General features: G+C 40.1%; 1 protein-coding gene across 3 annotated transcripts in view; it reads right to left on the reverse strand.

Moving 5' to 3' along the window:
• Positions 1-1,505: 1,505 nt before the first annotated feature.
• The window catches only part of LOC139473834 (potassium voltage-gated channel subfamily KQT member 1-like), a 147,322-nt gene continuing 131,004 nt past the window's right edge, over positions 1,506-17,823 (reverse strand). For all 3 annotated transcript variants that reach the window (XM_071256599.1, XM_071256601.1, XM_071256600.1), the window contains exons 7-15: positions 15,313-15,453; positions 13,937-14,047; positions 10,334-10,429; positions 7,967-8,225; positions 6,822-6,918; positions 4,979-5,054; positions 3,900-3,994; positions 3,097-3,196; positions 1,506-2,041 (exon numbers count right to left, since the gene is read on the reverse strand). In XM_071256599.1, the coding sequence (XP_071112700.1) occupies positions 1,940-2,041; positions 3,097-3,196; positions 3,900-3,994; positions 4,979-5,054; positions 6,822-6,918; positions 7,967-8,225; positions 10,334-10,429; positions 13,937-14,047; positions 15,313-15,453 (1,077 nt within the window). In that variant the 3' untranslated portion in view covers positions 1,506-1,939. The remainder of the gene's footprint in view (positions 2,042-3,096; positions 3,197-3,899; positions 3,995-4,978; positions 5,055-6,821; positions 6,919-7,966; positions 8,226-10,333; positions 10,430-13,936; positions 14,048-15,312; positions 15,454-17,823) is intronic.

Genomic DNA, 17,823 nt, shown 5'->3' on the forward strand with positions numbered 1-17,823 from the left:
GTCTGTGTGTTTTTAAATCATTTGTGAAATAATTTCCGAGTGTGATGTCACATGCCTGACTCAATTTTGAAACCAAAACAATAAAGCTCCACACAGTGACGCCGACAACACAAGCTATATGCAGAGTAAAATGGCATCAGTAATGTTTTTTTCAATTCATGTGTTTTTCATCTGTTCATTTTGGACTAGTCTAGATATTTGGATGAACAGAACTTTTATTGAAAAAATATCCTAAAACATAAAAAAATGTTTTCAGTTGCGTTTTAATCCTCCTTGTGCTGTCACCAAAGTTCTACGGGGAGCTAGCGATATGGTCACTTTGAAGTGTAAAGCTATATTGTCATGCACCTCACCGTCGCAGTTGTTATAGTATGCCTATATAATTATGCCAAACAATGTAAAGCACACCGAAAGGCTTACATTAGGCCTGTCTGTTCACATTTCATTTCATTACAAAACAAGAGAAAACTAATACTGTGTTAAACCTACACACATGGTATACAAGGTCATTGGAGCAGAACATTCTGTCTCGGAATAAGGCGAGCAGAGCAGAGTAAGCTCGGGTTTTATTGGCTATTGTTTACAAAGAAAGCTTCAGAACCGTCAACGTCCTGTCCCTTAAGGACCAGGGCACCGTTGTACAAGGCGATCTTTGCGCTAAGGTGATCGTAACTCCCATATCTTACATAGACTTACGACAGTCATAGCAACATAGACTTACGACAGTCATAGCGCTAAGGCTGCTTGTACAATGGTGCCATGTTCAGCTGATATCTGATACTGCATATCAAAGTACTGGTCGAGTACTCTTTGAGCACCGCAGTACTAAGACGACAAAAATTAATCAAATATTAGACTAGAAGCTACATAGTTTCAATGCTGGCAATAGCTGGAATTTAAAACCTTACTTTTTCATGAAATGCACCATCGTTTAGGACAAGATGAAGGTGATTAGAGATGGCTTGCTGGGAAGATGGGACTTTGAAGTACATCAGGGCGACACTCACCTTCTCCTCACGGTGTAAGTGACAAAGTAAGGTACTTTGAGTCTGTTAGCATACACATTTGTAACCCATAACAAGCAACACGAACCATGTCTGTGTATCTGGTTACTGTGTATAGGTAACTGCATATACTTCGAGTGAGTCTAGTATGTACCATGGTACAATGTATCCTCTAACCAGGGACAATGTATCCTCTAACCAGGGACAATGTATCCTCTAACCAAGGACAATGTATCCTCTAACCAGGGACAATGTATCCTCTAACCAAGGACAATGTATCCTCTAACCAGGGATAATGTATCCTCTAACCAGGGATAATGTATCCTCTAACCAGGGACAATGTATCCTCTAACCAGGGACAATGTATCCTCTAACCAGGGACAATGTATCCTCCCACCAGGGACAATGTATCCTCTAACCAGGGATAATGTATCCTCTAACCACGGACAATGTATCCTCTAACCAGGGACAATGTATCCTCTAACCAGGGACAATGTATCCTCTAACCAGGGACTGTGCCTCCCTTTACACACTACACTCTGGGGTTCCTAAAGGAAGACGTCTGCTTCTGTGTGCCAGGCATGTGTGTTGATTCTTCTCCCGCCACTGAATGTCCTGCCACTGGCCTAATACTGTACAACACTGTACATCTTGTGTCAGACTTTCACACTTCGGTTATTTGCTGGTTCTGTCTCCGTACAAAATGTGAATGTATGATGGTAATCACTGTAGCTTTTCTCAGTGACTGTCAGCCATGTTCGTCCTGAATGACCTTGAACTCTGACCTTGTCTCCTATTGGCCAACGTCAGCCTGCTCTAGGTGCGTTGGTTGTGCAAGTCAGCAGGGGTCACGCCCTGGCACTGACATGTGCATGTGCATATGGTGCCTGCATACCGGCACCTGATTGGTGTGGATGTACGGATCGGAGTCAATGCTAGGAATTGTCCTCTTTACTGGAATCTTTTCCTTCTGTCATTTTGACTAGCTTATTCATTAATGTTAACATCTGGTCCATCTTTGTATCCAAACGGTTTACCTGGAAACATAAACTTTTAACATCAAACCTATCATCAGGGAGGGTCACATGTTCGGTACAATGCTAAGAAGAAGATCCAAATATAGTGTTAAACAATCTTTACCTTCTTTGAAGTGTAAAATTAATTGACATGTTACACAAATCAAAACGCCTTTGCCGTCAACTGCTCCGATTATGATCCTGGCATTCCTACAGGTGTTCATCAGTTTCATCTGTCAAGGCTCCATTCATTATGGCCGTACTCCAGGATTTATTGATGTAAAGGAAATATTATATTGCTCATGCAGTGTTGAACCTCAACTTACTCACTAGCTTCAGCTGTGGTCTGCCTGCTCTAGGTCTGTGTATTGAGTACTGCAGTCATGATATCCCTAATCAGCCCATGCATCCACACAATGCACCCAGACACACACCCACACAATCAACTCTCACCCACCCACACATACACCCTCTCTCACACACACACACACACGCACACACACACCCATACACACAACTCTCGCACCCTCACACACACACCCTCACCCACCCACCCACACACACACACACACTTCAGTGGTCTGCCTGCTACAAGTCTGACAATAAAGTGACATGCCAGTCAACACATGCATACACACATACACACTCTCACACACATGCACGCATGCACACACACTCACTCACTCTCTCACTCTCACACACTCATTCACCTGCCTATTCCAGGTCTGTCAATACAGAACTGCAGCCATGACATCGCCAGTCAGTCAGCCCATGCTTCCACCCACTTGACCCTTGTGACTACAGTACCTGAACACACACTCACTCACTCACACACACACACACACACACACACACACACACACACACACACACACACACACACACACACACACACACACACACACACACACACACACACACACACACACACACACACACACACACACACACACACACACACACACACACACACACCTGCCTATTCAAGGTCTGTCTATACAGAACTGCAGCCATGACATCGCCAGTCAGTCAGCCCATGCTTCCACCCTCTTCACCCTTGTGACTACAGTACCTACCTGATTTTCTACCCTTGTGACTCGTGCACATAGCGTGGACTTTTCCCTGTCCTTGTTGTTGGCACCGAAGTAGACTGGCTTGCCCAGAGTCTGGTCCAGCCTGGAGAACAATCAGACACTGAGTCAAACACAACTCACAGCCCATCTGTAGCCAGGTACTCCACACCACACGGCATGCTGAGTGACTGCATGCCACTATTTAAGTTCATAATAATCTCAACTCATCTCTGGAACAAAGGTCTTAACAACCTGTATGGGATATCATCAAAGCCCTAGAACTCTCTCTGTGTGTGAGTAGGGTACACATATCTATTGTGAGTTTGGTATTCACATAATTTCTGTTTTTGTATTGATATGATTTCTATTTTCTTATATTGATATGATTTAATTTTTATCCTTGGTTGCTCTGTTTATATACGTTCGAGTAGCTGTCCATCTCTCAGAAATAGAGTTAGTTTGGCCTTGGCTCTTGGCTTTAGGAGATCTATGACAGATAGCCCTTCTACAATAGACCGGACCATATACCCTGACAAATACAAGCTCCGTTCACACCTCCATACAGTACATTGCTGACCAATCAGGTGTCAAAGAAGAGTCACTTATTACCATACACCCAACTGTGACAAGACATCACATGGCTTGTACATATGAAAACATTCCTATCTTAATTGCAATCAACATTCCATTTTTGTAAAGAGAAATCTCACAATTTTGTAGATACAATTTTCCAGACTCATTTCTATAATATTTACAGTTCCAAGGTCACAATGGCCCTTGACCTTGATTGACCTTGACCTGCTCACCTCCTCTGTAGCTCTTTGATTCTGACCATCATGTTGAGATGTCCCTGAGAATACTGCTCTATCACATCACGTACATCGTACGGCTTGCGAGCTTGCTGCAAACGACAACATTACGTTTGTTATGAGGGAAGCTGATGATATTTGTATGTCTTCCTTCAGTTGGCAAATTTCCAGAAAAGGCGGAAACAAATTGTCTGAAGTTTCTTTTCTAGGTTTTCCCAATTTACAAACTCCACTAGATTTAAGAATATGTAATGAATTACCTGTCCATTATGTATATCTTAAAATTACTGGCAATGGCATGGTTTGAACAAACAAGCATTGAGTGGCATGGTTTGAACAGACAAACATTGAGTGGCATGGTTTGAACAAACAAGCATTGAGTGGCATGGTTTGAACAAACAAACCTCACATAGCATTGTTTGAACAGACAAATCTTGAGCAGCGTTGTTTGAACAGACAAACCTTGAGTGGAATTGTTTGAACAGACAAATCTTGAGTGGCATTGTTTGAACAGACAAACCTTGAGTGGCATTGTTTTAACAGACAAACCTTGAGTGGCATTGTTTGAACAGACAAACCTTGAGAGGCATTGTTTAAACAGACAAATCTTGAGTGGCATTGTTTGAACAGACAAACCTCACATAGCATTGTTTGAACAGACAAATCTTGAGCAGCGTTGTTTGAACAGACAAACCTTGAGTGGAATTGTTTGAACAGATAAACCTTGAGAGGCATTGTTTAAACAGACAAACCTTGAGAGGCATTGTTTGAACAGACAAACCTTGAGTGGAATTGTTTGAACAGATAAACATTGAAAGTCAGTGGTTGAATAGACAAACACTGATCTAGGTTACCAATATGGAAGCCTTGGTGGCTGAGGGGTTTAGATCGCTGACTTTGTGTGCTGGCGATTTGGTGCCTCACCTTGGCATTGTAGGTTTGAATCCAAGAGAGGACTCAACCCCAAAAAGAACTAGAATCTGTTCTTTCCTGAGAAAGAGTTATCCCAAATATAACATTTGTTACACTGAGAGGCATTGTTCAGATGTTCAGATGTCTGACCAAAATGTACTCACTGAGAATTTTCTTCTTGCTACAAAGAACTTGATCTTGCGAATCACCCTGATCATGACCTTGTGCGACTCCGTCAACCTGGAAACCACATGGGCTGTAACATGACAGGTGCTCTAGTATGTGTGTGGATGCCACCTTGCTGAGAGTATGAATATCCACATTCTGACATGGCCACTGTAAGTGTTAACTGAGTGAGTGAGTGAGTGAGTGAGTGAGTGAGTGAGTGAGTGAGTGAGTGAGAGTGAGTGAGTGAGTGAGTGAGTGAGTGAGTGAGTGAGTGAGTGAGTGAGTGAGTGAGTGAGTGAGTGAGTGAGTGAGGACACCAGAACACATTGTACCAATGTCGGAAATTGAACCCGGGTCTTTGGCGAACGCTTTAACCACTAGGCTACCCGACCGACCCTAACTTATTAAGTCTTTGAAAGGCATTTAGAAGTGATACACATAAGGAAGAGGAGTAAGGATATATACTCCGAAACATTGTGTTCATAATAAAGAAGTTGACATCCATAAATTTTCCTTCTTACGTTAACTTATTATTTTTAAGAATTGACTTCAATATTTTGGGGGTTAGTGTTGTCAATACATGTATGTGAAGCAACAGTTTGTCATTTATACACTTCATGGAGTGCCAAATAATTTCCCCAAAACGTGACGGTTAAAACTCATCATCATTAAAATTCTATTTCAGTAAATTAGCCTGATAGTCTGTTTATTCAGCTTACACAGACACTGTACACCTTGCTCTATTACCCAATTATTTATGAAATCAACATGTTTCCCACAGAGGTACTTAATTGCTAACAGCAATGATTACGAAACAGAAGGAGCATCATTTAAACACTATGTAACATAACAGCATGTTTTTATCAAGTACACGTTCTCTCTCAAGGACAGACAATTATTGAAGAATCAATGTAATTATTTTTGTCATTAGTGTATTAAAAATCTGCCCCACTGAAGGTGTCTCTTGTACTTACTTCAACAGCTCAAAATATCGACAAACCTAGCTCATGGATTTCAGTATAATTATTTTCACATCAGGATTCAATGGTGATTTTAGATTAGATAAGGATGTAAAGATTTTTCTATCAACAAAAAGACGAGAAACTTCTAACATTAATTGCTAAAATCGTTACATGTAGGTCATGCAGTACATAGAAACATTTTCTCGTGGTACAACAATCACATAGGAAAGAGTTGTCTCCCCTTTGCAAGAAATTTGCATAATGAAATTTGCATTATGAGTTGATAGATTATGTAGGTTTTATATGAAAAAATGAATGTGCTAAAAAGGGAGCTGAGCTAACTGGTATACCAAATACCAAATTTACCTTCAGTGTCTGCATGTGTGAAATAACCCTTATACAGCTGAACCTCGCTAACTGGACACTTGTGTTTTCTCAAAGAATTGCCGAATACATTAGTTTCAGCATATCTGACTACCTTGTTAATTGATCTGGGTTTCCGACCTCACCCCAATTCTATCGAGGCATTAAACCAATTGCACCAACAAAAAAGCTTTAGGATTAGTGTAATATTGACAGATCACCTTCCTTTCCCAAGCTGCACTGATCCGGAAAACAGATTTCCGAAAATAAAACAAGCATTTTATTTGGTCTTTATTTTCTTTTTGCTTAAGTATCCCAGGTAAGTGTTCCCGGTCTCTTGGGTCTGGATAAGCAGGGTTCCACTGTATATCCTAAAACAGCCAATCTGCAAGATGCTGCTAGGTTGGGAGAAGAAAACAGCTAGCTATCAACTAAAACTATTTTGATAAGGGACAGACTCTAAAACATGGACAATGTTTGATGTTTGAGAGCTTGACCCTGGGATATGACCTACTGCTCTGGCTTTATGATGCAATCACCATCCATCTCATCCTCCAGCGATACGTCAGCATCGGAGCCGCGACCATACGACCCACAGCGGGTCGGGGTACCTGGAATGACAGTGAGTGCCGTTTGGTTCATTGAACACACAGGTGGTATTGCTAATGTGGTGTGTGCCCAAATTGATGAATTTCAATATTTTCTCGTACTTTGATCAACACTCAGGTTTAGAATAAATCGGCTATGTGATTAATCTTGTCAAATAGTCATTCTAATCTCGTGGCTTTACGAGTCACTAAATATCTGTCACTTGATGAGAAACACAGTGTTAGATGAGCCAAACTACCTGTGTGGGATCTGCTTGCGCGTGTCTACATTTCCCCAGCAGTGATCTAGTGGAACTGTCTCATTAAGGGACAGTTTAATAGCTGTCAGTGAAGTGATACATTGTTTCATAAAGGTTCTAGCATCTGTACCATCGCGTCACATTGCAGGAATAAAGACTTTGAAAGCCATATCAGCTTATGCCTAACTCAGCCATACTTAAGCTATATGACTGCAGCCTGTAAATAATTGGGTCTGGACCGGACAATCCAGTGATTGACATCAAGAGCATCGATCTACGCAATCTAGATAAAATGGCACACATCATCCAAGTCAGCAAGCCTGACCACCCGATCCCGTTACTTGCATCTTATGACCAGCATGGGTTGATTAAGCTTAATTCTAACCCCAAGGGGAGAGGGGGCAAGCATGGGTTGTTAAAAAACAATTTTGTACAAAACAACTTTAGCACTACGACTGTTGTGCGTCTAGTTAAGGTATGGGAGTTACGGTCACCTTAGCGCAAAGATCGCTTTCTGCAACGGCACCCTGGAGTGTTTCTTTGTTCGTTATTTAAAGCCGCACTCAGCAATATTCCAGCTATATGACGGTGGTCGGTAAATAATCGAGTCTGGGCCACACAATCCAGTGATTGATATCATGAGCATTGACCACGCATTTGGGATACGATGACATGCATCAACCAAGTCAGCAAGCCTGACCACCTGATACCGTTAGTCCCCTCTTACGACAAGCATAGTCGCCTTTTACGGCAAGCATGGGTTGCTGACGACCTATTCTACCCCGGATCTTTGCGGGCGCCCTAGTCTGTACCTGGTTTAATGGCATCCAGCTGGTAGTTGGACAACGAGGAGCAACTCTCCTGTCTCTCCAGCATGTTGGTCCCGCGAAACGACCGCTTCTTCTTTAGAAGACTGGCTCGGCGGGCCATGCGCGTGAGAGCCGAGGGATTGGCGTTGAGCCCGTACTGCTTGCTACCATAGAAATGGTGGTGGCCGTTCTCCTGCACATGCACCTTCCATGTAGCGTTGGAGTTGAAGGACGACTCGGCAGCATGGCACCGCCACAAGCACTGCGAGACAGAACACAAGGAGGGAGGTTATTCATCTGTAGAGCAGAGTTGCTATGAAGGGCATTACTCCTTTTGCAATAGTACTGCTAGGGTGAAACACACTATTGGGAAACTGATTGCAATGCTATTGCCCTAGAAGTACAAAACTTGCTATTGTTAACACTATTGGGAAACTGATTGCAATACTATTGCCCTAGAAGTACAAAACTTGCTATTGTTAACACTATTGGGAAACTGATTGCAATACTATTGCCATAGAAGTACAAAACTTGTTATTGTTAACACTATTGGGAAACTTATTGCAATGCTACTGCCATAGAAGGACAAAACTTGTTATTGTTAACACTATTGGGAAACTGATTGCAATGCTATTGCCCTAGAAGTACAAAACTTGTTATTGTTAACACTATTGGGAAACTGATCGCAATGCTATTGCCCTAGAAGTACAAGACTTGCTATTGTTAACACTATTGGGAAACTGATTGCAATACTATTGCCATAGAAGTACAAAACTTGCTATTGTTAACACTATTGGGAAACTGATTGCAATTCTATTGCCATAGAAGTACAAAACTTGCTATTGTTAACACTATTGGGAAACTGATTGCAATGCTATTGCCATAGAAGTACAAAACTTGCTATTGTTAACACTATTGGGAAACTGATTGCAATACTATTGCCCTAGAAGTACAAAACCTTCTATTGTTAACACTATTGGGAAACTGATTGCAATGCTATTGCCATAGAAGTACAAAACTTGCTATTGTTAACACTATTGGGAAACTGTTTCGATGTAAGGACAACTATTGCAATAGTACTGCAATAGATAAAGACACTATAGCAGAACTACTGCAGTATAGCTACAAATAGCTAGCAATAGTATTGCTATCATTAAACACACTATTATGAAAGAATTGCAACTATTTCAATATACATACAATAATGAGTGAGTGAGTTGGGCTTGGTGACGCTTTTAACAGCAATCCAGTTATGTCAGGCTGTGTCATCTTAATGTGGGAGGAAAGCCCGAAGTCCAAGGTCTCCGACGTGGACCACTTTGGTGAAACCCATAATCACAGGTACTGTGCTGACAAACCTAGAAACATAATCGGGGCGAACAGGGATTCAAACCCACGATCATAGGTTCCTGGATCGCTAAGGGACGCAACTCTGCACAGCGAATTAAGGCGCCTTAGATGACTGGGCCATCCGTGACCCCGAGACATACAATAGTTTTATAAGTACCTGTACTCCCTTACAACACAGATTAACCTGCACTACATGACATGATGACTAAGCCCCACACATGTGCCAGATTTAGCTGACGGCAGTGGGAGAAAGGGAGATGCTCTACATCGATATGGTCTGGTGTAAAGTAAGGAATGGTTTCTAAGTGGATACCCATGTTATTCATGAAGCATGGTGTAGTTTGGACAAAAATAAATTGAGTACTAGTATTTTTTTGGCATTGTATTACATCTGTCAATACTATCAATAGTGTAAGGAAGCATCAGCATTAACTTTTGATATTTTAAGTTGTCACGGATGTATTGTCATCGTGTCATTCATAATTCTAATGCATAGTTTGATCAATTTTTAAACCTCATGTGTGATAGCTTCTGCTATATGTAGCTCACCTATATGAGAGATGTGGCTGTATATAACTCTCATGTATGAGATATGCTGCTGTATATAGCTCACCTACATGAGAGATACTGCTGTATATAGCTCACCTACATGAGAGATGCTGCTGTATATAGCTCACCTACATGAGAGATGCTGCTGTATATAGCTCACCTACATGAGAGATGCTGCAGCATATAGCTCACCTATATATGGGATGCTGCTGTTTATAGCTCAGCATAAGAGACGCTTCTGTATAAAGGTCACCTGTATCAGACATTCTGCTGTGTAGAGCTCAGAATGAGTGCTGCTGCTGTATATAGCTCACCTGTATCAGAGATTCTGCTGGGTATAGCTCAAAATGAGAGAGGTAGCTGTATATAGTTCACCTGTATGGGGGATGCTGCTGTACATAGCTCACCTGCATGAGAGATGCTGCTGTACATAGCTCACCTGTATGAGAGATGCTGCTGTACATAGCTCACCTGTATGAGAGATGCTGCTGTGGGAATCTGTCTGTTAAAATGCTTTTGCCTTTGCTTTTGCTGAACCTTCAAGGCAAACCCAGACCCCAAGATACCCTGGAAAACAATAATGAAAGTCAAACCCAGACAATGAGACACACTGGAACACTCCAATAGCAGTCAGACCAGGCTCCAAGATACTGTGGGACTAAATCAGTAATGCTTCACACACGTACATTCCCAGAAGGCTACACGGAGAGTAGTCTATCTGACCCTAGTCATGCAGCATTGGGGAACTTGATGACTCCCACCATATTGATTCAGTGTGGCGCAACATCCTGACGACATTCACCAATAATTCACTGGGGATCGATATTCCCGTTTTTTATACTCAAGACTTAATACTTAATTAATTTACCCGTTACCAAAATATTTCCAAATAGTATGTCTTGATGTACTCTAAAACGTCAAATCAGGATTCCGTTAAAGACTTAAATAGTACCATCGGTTCACTCGACTATGTATTGTAAAGCTTTATAAAAGGTCAACTTCGCATTATGGTTGTTGTAATAGGTTCAATCTTACTTGCATGGTTCAGCTGTGTAAAACATTTAGTCAAAGTCAATTCACGATTCTGGTAAAGATTTTAATGATACCATGGGTTCAACACTCCATGAACGGTTGACCTTCATGAAACATTTACCTTAAGTTCACCTTCAGTTTAAACTGCCATGGATTGTTCAGTTTTATAAAACATCAGGTGAAGGTCAACTTATGATTTTGTTTAATATTTTAAATACACAATCGGTTCAATAGTCCATGCATTTTCAGCACCATCAACCATACAGCCTCATGGGTATCCCGGAGTAGGTGGAAGAGTGCCACAATCTGGTCTACACTTTCACAGTGTTTTCTCATCCATTTAAGTTTGATAAATGTCATTCCATTTAATTTTGCAAACATTAATTGCATGGCAAAGCCAAACAGAAGGGTCTTCACAGACAGCCCTTCTGAAACCTCATCAAGTGACAGTTTCTTGAATCACTGTGGACTTAACAAAGTCCACCAGAATACAAATGTCAACCGTACAAAACGATCGATACTCATCAGGCATTTTTTCCTGCTTCTTCTTAAGTATATAGGAGGCAGTCTGCCTATTTCCTATTGATGTGGCACACCTATGACAGCATCACTTTAGGTCATGCCTATGGCAAAAGCAAACACCAGCTCCAATAGCATAACCCTTCCAGGATGGCTGTGAACTTTAATATAATATTGCCTATTTGTATACAGTTTTAAATGGTGACCTACGAGGCTTGCTTCTGATGAATAGATATAACCCTAGGGTTTAAACAGTTATGTGACAATTAATTTCTTTTGGAAATAACTTAATTTCGCTCCTTGATCTTAGAACAGATTAAATAGTTTTTCAAAAACATAATTAACATGTTTAAGATTTTTTCAAATTAAACTGCATCAGTACTTGTTTACAAAGGCCTTTGTTGCCGAGTCCTTGAATTCATTACAGTCGTTGCTATTACCCTCTCACACTTTGATGTAATTGTAGCCAATCAGCTGGTATAGATTCAGGGTGAATTAATTACCACAATTTTCAATCTGAAATTACTTGGAATATGTTTTTTTAATCTGTAGTTATTCTTCTCACTAACATGGTACATGTTCACATTTCCCTCAATAATCGCACATGATCTTGGCAAACAATTTTTTTCACCAATCGCATGGCTAAAACCGGTATTTCACAAACAAACACTGTTTTCTGCCACTGAGTTGTATAACATGAAGCAAGCAGTGTTATTTCCTCCTGGCATTATGGGTATGAAGTGCACGCAATGAAACAAAGATTTTGATGAGCTGCGTGTCAATCTGGCTCACTAATGTTTAATATTGATCGACGACTCCCAATCATTGCCCCAACATGCTAATCTGTCAGCCGTTTGTGTCAGTGCCACTGATTGCGATACACCCACCAACGTTAAGTAAACACACTTCGGCCTTTCTGTCTTCAAGGGGAGGAACATTTTTATATCATCGTCCTGTCTCGCGTCTCTTTATCTCAACCAATCAGCTGATTACTCTATTTGATAAACCGTTTAAAACATCATTGCTTTCCTCTTTTAGCTTTTTCTTGTTTGTCTAATTCTTTTCCCCATCAAGGAATGTTTTTTAACAGCCTGTTTAGTAGACCTGTGTCTATTCCCCTGCAATCTCCAGTGCAATGCAAAGTAACGCTTGGCACAAAAAACAAATCAAATCAACATATTTTTTTTCAAGAAGCTTCAGAACACCAGATGAGGAGATTCCTTCCTGAGCTAAGAAATATTGATAAAAGCTCATGTTTCAGAAGGTAGAAAAATTAACTTTATAGAATACTGTGGACTAAAATTAGCTAACTTGAATCTTTCCTTTTTTATGATTTTGTAAATCTGCCTTGAAATCAATGTATTCTCGACACTATTTGCCTCATGGGACCGCTGTGGAATAAATGGAATACCAGTATTTTTTTCAGATTCCATTTTTTTGTCTGTGCCTGTACTGGTCTAATTTTTAAGCATCTTGTAGGGACCTAACATCGACTTTTCACTACACCAAATTCCTACTTTTTTCTCACAAGTCATAAAAATTTCAATTTTAGTTTTTGCCTCTCAGTTATAACTTTGGTTACACCACAGTCGCATTTGGTGGAAATTAAAAATAATGAAGCCAATTCCAGCTCCCCTTGAAGGTAAGGGTGTTGTTTAAGTTAAAATTCTTGTTCCTCGGGCGCCGACAGCATCAACAAGACGTCACAGCTGGATGTCATTCTCTATATAACCACAACAGACCTGCTAATATCAATGTTTGTAAGACTTATGCTTGCGAGCAAGCAGTTCAAGTTAATTGCTGTTTCTGTAAGTAATAAATCTAAAGCTTTTTTGGAGGTCCTGCTGCAACAAGGCTGAAGCCTGTTTAAGCCTGAATTGTGCCCGACTAGTTAAGTTTACTGACAACAAATAGAACGACAAAACACAGATATAACACCTACTGTCAGTCCAATATCATATATATATATATAGGGAGTTTGAGAAAGTTAATTATTTGCTAGACACATAAGTTGCTACCTTTAAAAAAAAAAAAGCTTTATTTTAAGTTGTGTTTTATTAAGTTGTAAAATCAGGCTACAAAATTCCCCCCTTTGAAAGAAAGCATCCCCGCCAAGCAAACTTCCAAATGCTATCAGCCCAATGTATATATCGGCAATGCATTGTTAAATAAACTACTACGGCAAAACATATAATACATATATCTCAAGAGATATCTTAATTTTACATTTCATACTTAAAGAATTCTTATTACTCAACAAAGATTTTCTCAAGGTATTGCTGCCATGCAGTTCTTTAATTTTAACTTTACTAATCAATGACAGATTGTTTGCTATCTGTGATAAAAAACAATCATCAAATGCTAGTATATACCTTCAATGAAAGCATTCTGCCATGTAAGCAGTTTTAATTTTTGTTTTAATATTACACATCACAAAATAAAATGTGATTACCCCCCCCCCCCCCCCTAACACACACACACACAACCCATCCCCACCGTCAGTATTAACAGAACTATACATACTGCAGGTAAGGCGAAGAATGAGATAGCAAACACGGAGAAACAGGAAGCAACGATACGTCCCATCCAGGTCTGCGGAACTGTGTCGCCGTAGCCTATAGTGGTAACCGTTATCTGAAACACATCAAGCAGATCAATTAGCGCCTCACTGAACAAAGCTATTAAATGCTGCTACCAGCCGTTTCAGTCACTGAAGGCTTTCATACCATCGAGGATCAATCCTTCATTATACATTCCAAAACAACTTGAAACTATTTGATTCTTAGCCTTCTTTCACTTGGCACTGACAACTATTATTGATTAAGGTTGTTGACCTATATTCAAATATTAATGAAATGTCAATCACAGTATGCTATTTTTTTATCACTTTTATTTGCGGGAACATGTCTCTACTGCAGCACTCATCTATATTATACGTACTGCTCCCCAAAACTTAAGGATCACCCAATTGTCTTATCCAACTACAGTTAATCTGTCATGGCATGGCACATGAACAATAGTAACATGAAAGAAATGGATGGTCCCTAACGTTTTGACGATTCTATGTCAACATGAAATTCTCGCACTCACGTGATCACGTGCGCGTGAGCCTTGACGGTGACTGGTCAGACATGTTCCATGTAAAAAATAATACCCGGGAATAGCGATCAGCTGCTTCGCTTAGGGTTATTATTATTTCAAATATGTTAAGTAAAGGCTGCATATAATTAAGAAAATAATGGAATATATTATTCCTGATAAATAAAATAGTTTCAGATACAATTGTTGCCGATCCTTGCATTAAAAATCCTATAAAGTTATATCATTGGGTGTGTCTTGACCGAATCACCGGTCAATTCCAAGAAAGCGTGTGTACAGCTGATTGCTGTTTCCGGCTTAGTTTACGAGAAAATACACAAGGTAATCTTAATCCCTAGATATAAAACAATGCCTAGCAGAACAATAAATACTATTTAAACGGTAAATAAACATGTCTGGTGATTTTTTATCTCAAATTTCAAATTTGTACCGACGAAGTTTCACCCGCTAGAGGGGGGTGCGCATTATACATGGGTGCGCACTATACTGAAGAAAATACGGTAGTGCCTGATCACCTTCACGTACATTTGACTGAGTGCGTGGGCTTGATTTTATGCCACTTTTAACTCACTCACTCACTCACAAAATGACACAGCTTGGCTCAATCTCATGAGCAGGGCATGGTGCTGACTAACCAAGAATCATAACCAGGGTAAATCTGGGCTTCGAACCAACAATCACTGGATCCTGGCATGTTTAGGGGACATAACTCTCCCCAATGAATACATATATAAGGTAAAATACAGAGGTTATATGTGTAGGAACAACCTATAGGTGTGTCAGATAATGAAAGCACTCACCACACCCCACCAGAGGGCGTCTGCATAGCTGGTGAAATCTGTCGTACCATCCTCGCCTACAGCGTCTTTCTCCGCCAGATACACAAAGTAGGAAGAGAAGATGAGTCCAAGAAACCCTATATACAGTGTTGTTATTAATTCCTGCAAAGAAACGGACAGCCTATATACAGCATTTTTATTAATTCCTGCAAGGAAACAGACAGTTTATATACAGCGTAGTTATTTATTCCTGCAAGGAATCGGACACCCAGTAAAAAATGGTTAATAATTCCTGCAAGGAATCGGACACCCAATGTACAATATGGTAATTAGTTCCTGCAAGGAATCGGACACCCAATATACAAAATGGTAATTAGTTTCTGAAAGGAATCGGACACCCAATGTACAATATGGTACTTAGTTCCTGCAAGGTCTCGGACACCCAATGTACAATATGATAATTAGTTTCTGCAAGGAATCGACACCCAATATACAAAATGGTAATAAGTTCCTGCAAGGAATCAGACACCCAATGTACAATATGATAATTAGTTCCTGCAAGGAATCGGGCACCCAATATACAAAATGGTAATTAGTTTCTGCCAGGAATCGACACCCAATATACAAAATGGTAATTAGTTCCTGAAAGGAATTGGACACCCAATGTACAATATGGTACTTAGTTCCTGCAAGGTCTTGGACACCCAATATACAAAATGGTAATTAGTTTCTCAAGGAATCGACACCCAATATACAAAATGGTAATAAGTTCCTGCAAGGAATCGGACACCCAATGTTCAATATGATAATTAGTTCCTGCAAGGAATCGGGCACCCAATATACAAAATGGTAATTAGTTCCCACAAGGAATCAGACACCCAATATACCCAAAAAAAATTGAAGTCCTTAACATAAAAAGAAAGCCATTATCCTTTGATTGAATATAACCTTATGTTACATTTCACCAATGGTATACTTGTCAAAACGCTTGTTCTAATTTTTAAAGCAAGCAAATTATCAAGTGAACTTTGACATTCATACCACAAAACAGGAAACCAGACTGGCCTACATGTCACACATACAACTGAAGTCAGGGCTGTCTACCCACTAGATCTGCCCACTAGATCTCTAGGCTACATTCACTTAAACCCTGCATCACACAGCTCAAGGCGGTCTTGAAACTGTGTTACCAAATGTTCACCTGTCAAACATAAAGATTAAATTTGCATACAAGTGTGTCCAAATCTACTTGGGTATCACATTGAAACTCAGTTCCTGCAACATCTGATATTATGACCTTTAATATGATCTTGGTGTCAGTATAACAATGTTATAAACTGAAGTAACAGAGGCAAAGACTTCAATTATAAAAAAGTCAGTTTTACCCACATCTGAGCTTGACGAAGCAAGAAAATAATCACTGCTGGAAATGATTTTTTTTTTCACTTCCACAAATCTCAACATTCGCGACGCTTAATCTGAAAAAGCTACAGCAGCCACACACTGGGGGAAATGAGTCCGTTCATGCCCGAGATTCCATAACATATTTCTATTTCCTGCATGTTATTAAATCTAAAATGCTTCCTTCCCACTGGGCAAATTAGTTGAAGACCTCTTGAAAATATGGCACCAAACCAAATACGGCTCTTTTGAGGAGACATGTTTTTCATGTTGCGTTTTGAGGGCTGTCGTGCTAGGAACAACACAGCCTCTACAAATACCATTCTACACGAAATCTAATTCCGAACAATATCCCAATTCCATTATTTTCCCCGAGGAAAACCACACGGGCAAAACAAGAGCGATCATGATGACAATAAAAGCACTCTACCAGGACGACGACTTCAAGGATAGTACTGAATAAAAGAAATCTCTGTACAGAGGAAAATGATGGTTGCTAACCATCCTCTCGAACAAACACATCAGTCTGCTACAAGATAAACAGAATTCACTACACGAGTGTGGTGTATCTTATTTTCCTTCAAAACTTCTCTTCGTCAATATGTTTCCATTCAATCAGTTCATTCATAATGTACAAGTCTCACAGCTTCTAGGATTGTCCCTTGTTGGGAAGCTATATTAGTTCTGACATCAACTTTTACTCTGTTTGTATAATGAAGAAAGATGTCAGTTTTTTCATTGCCTCATGCAAAACACCAAGCCAAAGTATTTCCATTCACGATTTTATAGGGTAAAATGCCACTGTGGGAAGTGTGCAAAGAAACGAAAAGTCGTTTGGATTGATTTGAAAATAACTGCAACAACAAATTGATGTTGATAAACTTTAAATTATGGTTATATTTCTAATAATGCCTACGAATTGTAATGTTTAATAATTGTGAAGATAAGGTGTTTGAGACATCACAGGGAGCTTTTCAGAATCTGTATTAGTTTTATTCAGTTCTGATGGTCACAGGGGGCACAGGTAGCCCAGTCGTCTAAGGCGCCGCGATTCGCTGTGCAGAGTTGCGTCCCTTGGGCACGCCAGAAATCTATGATTGTGGGTTCGGATCCCGGTTCGCCTCGATTATG

This window comes from Haliotis cracherodii, unplaced genomic scaffold (genome assembly GCF_022045235.1).
Source record: "Haliotis cracherodii isolate W230 unplaced genomic scaffold, xgHalCrac1.p SCAF_3, whole genome shotgun sequence".
Classification (NCBI taxonomy): domain Eukaryota; kingdom Metazoa; phylum Mollusca; class Gastropoda; order Lepetellida; family Haliotidae; genus Haliotis; species Haliotis cracherodii.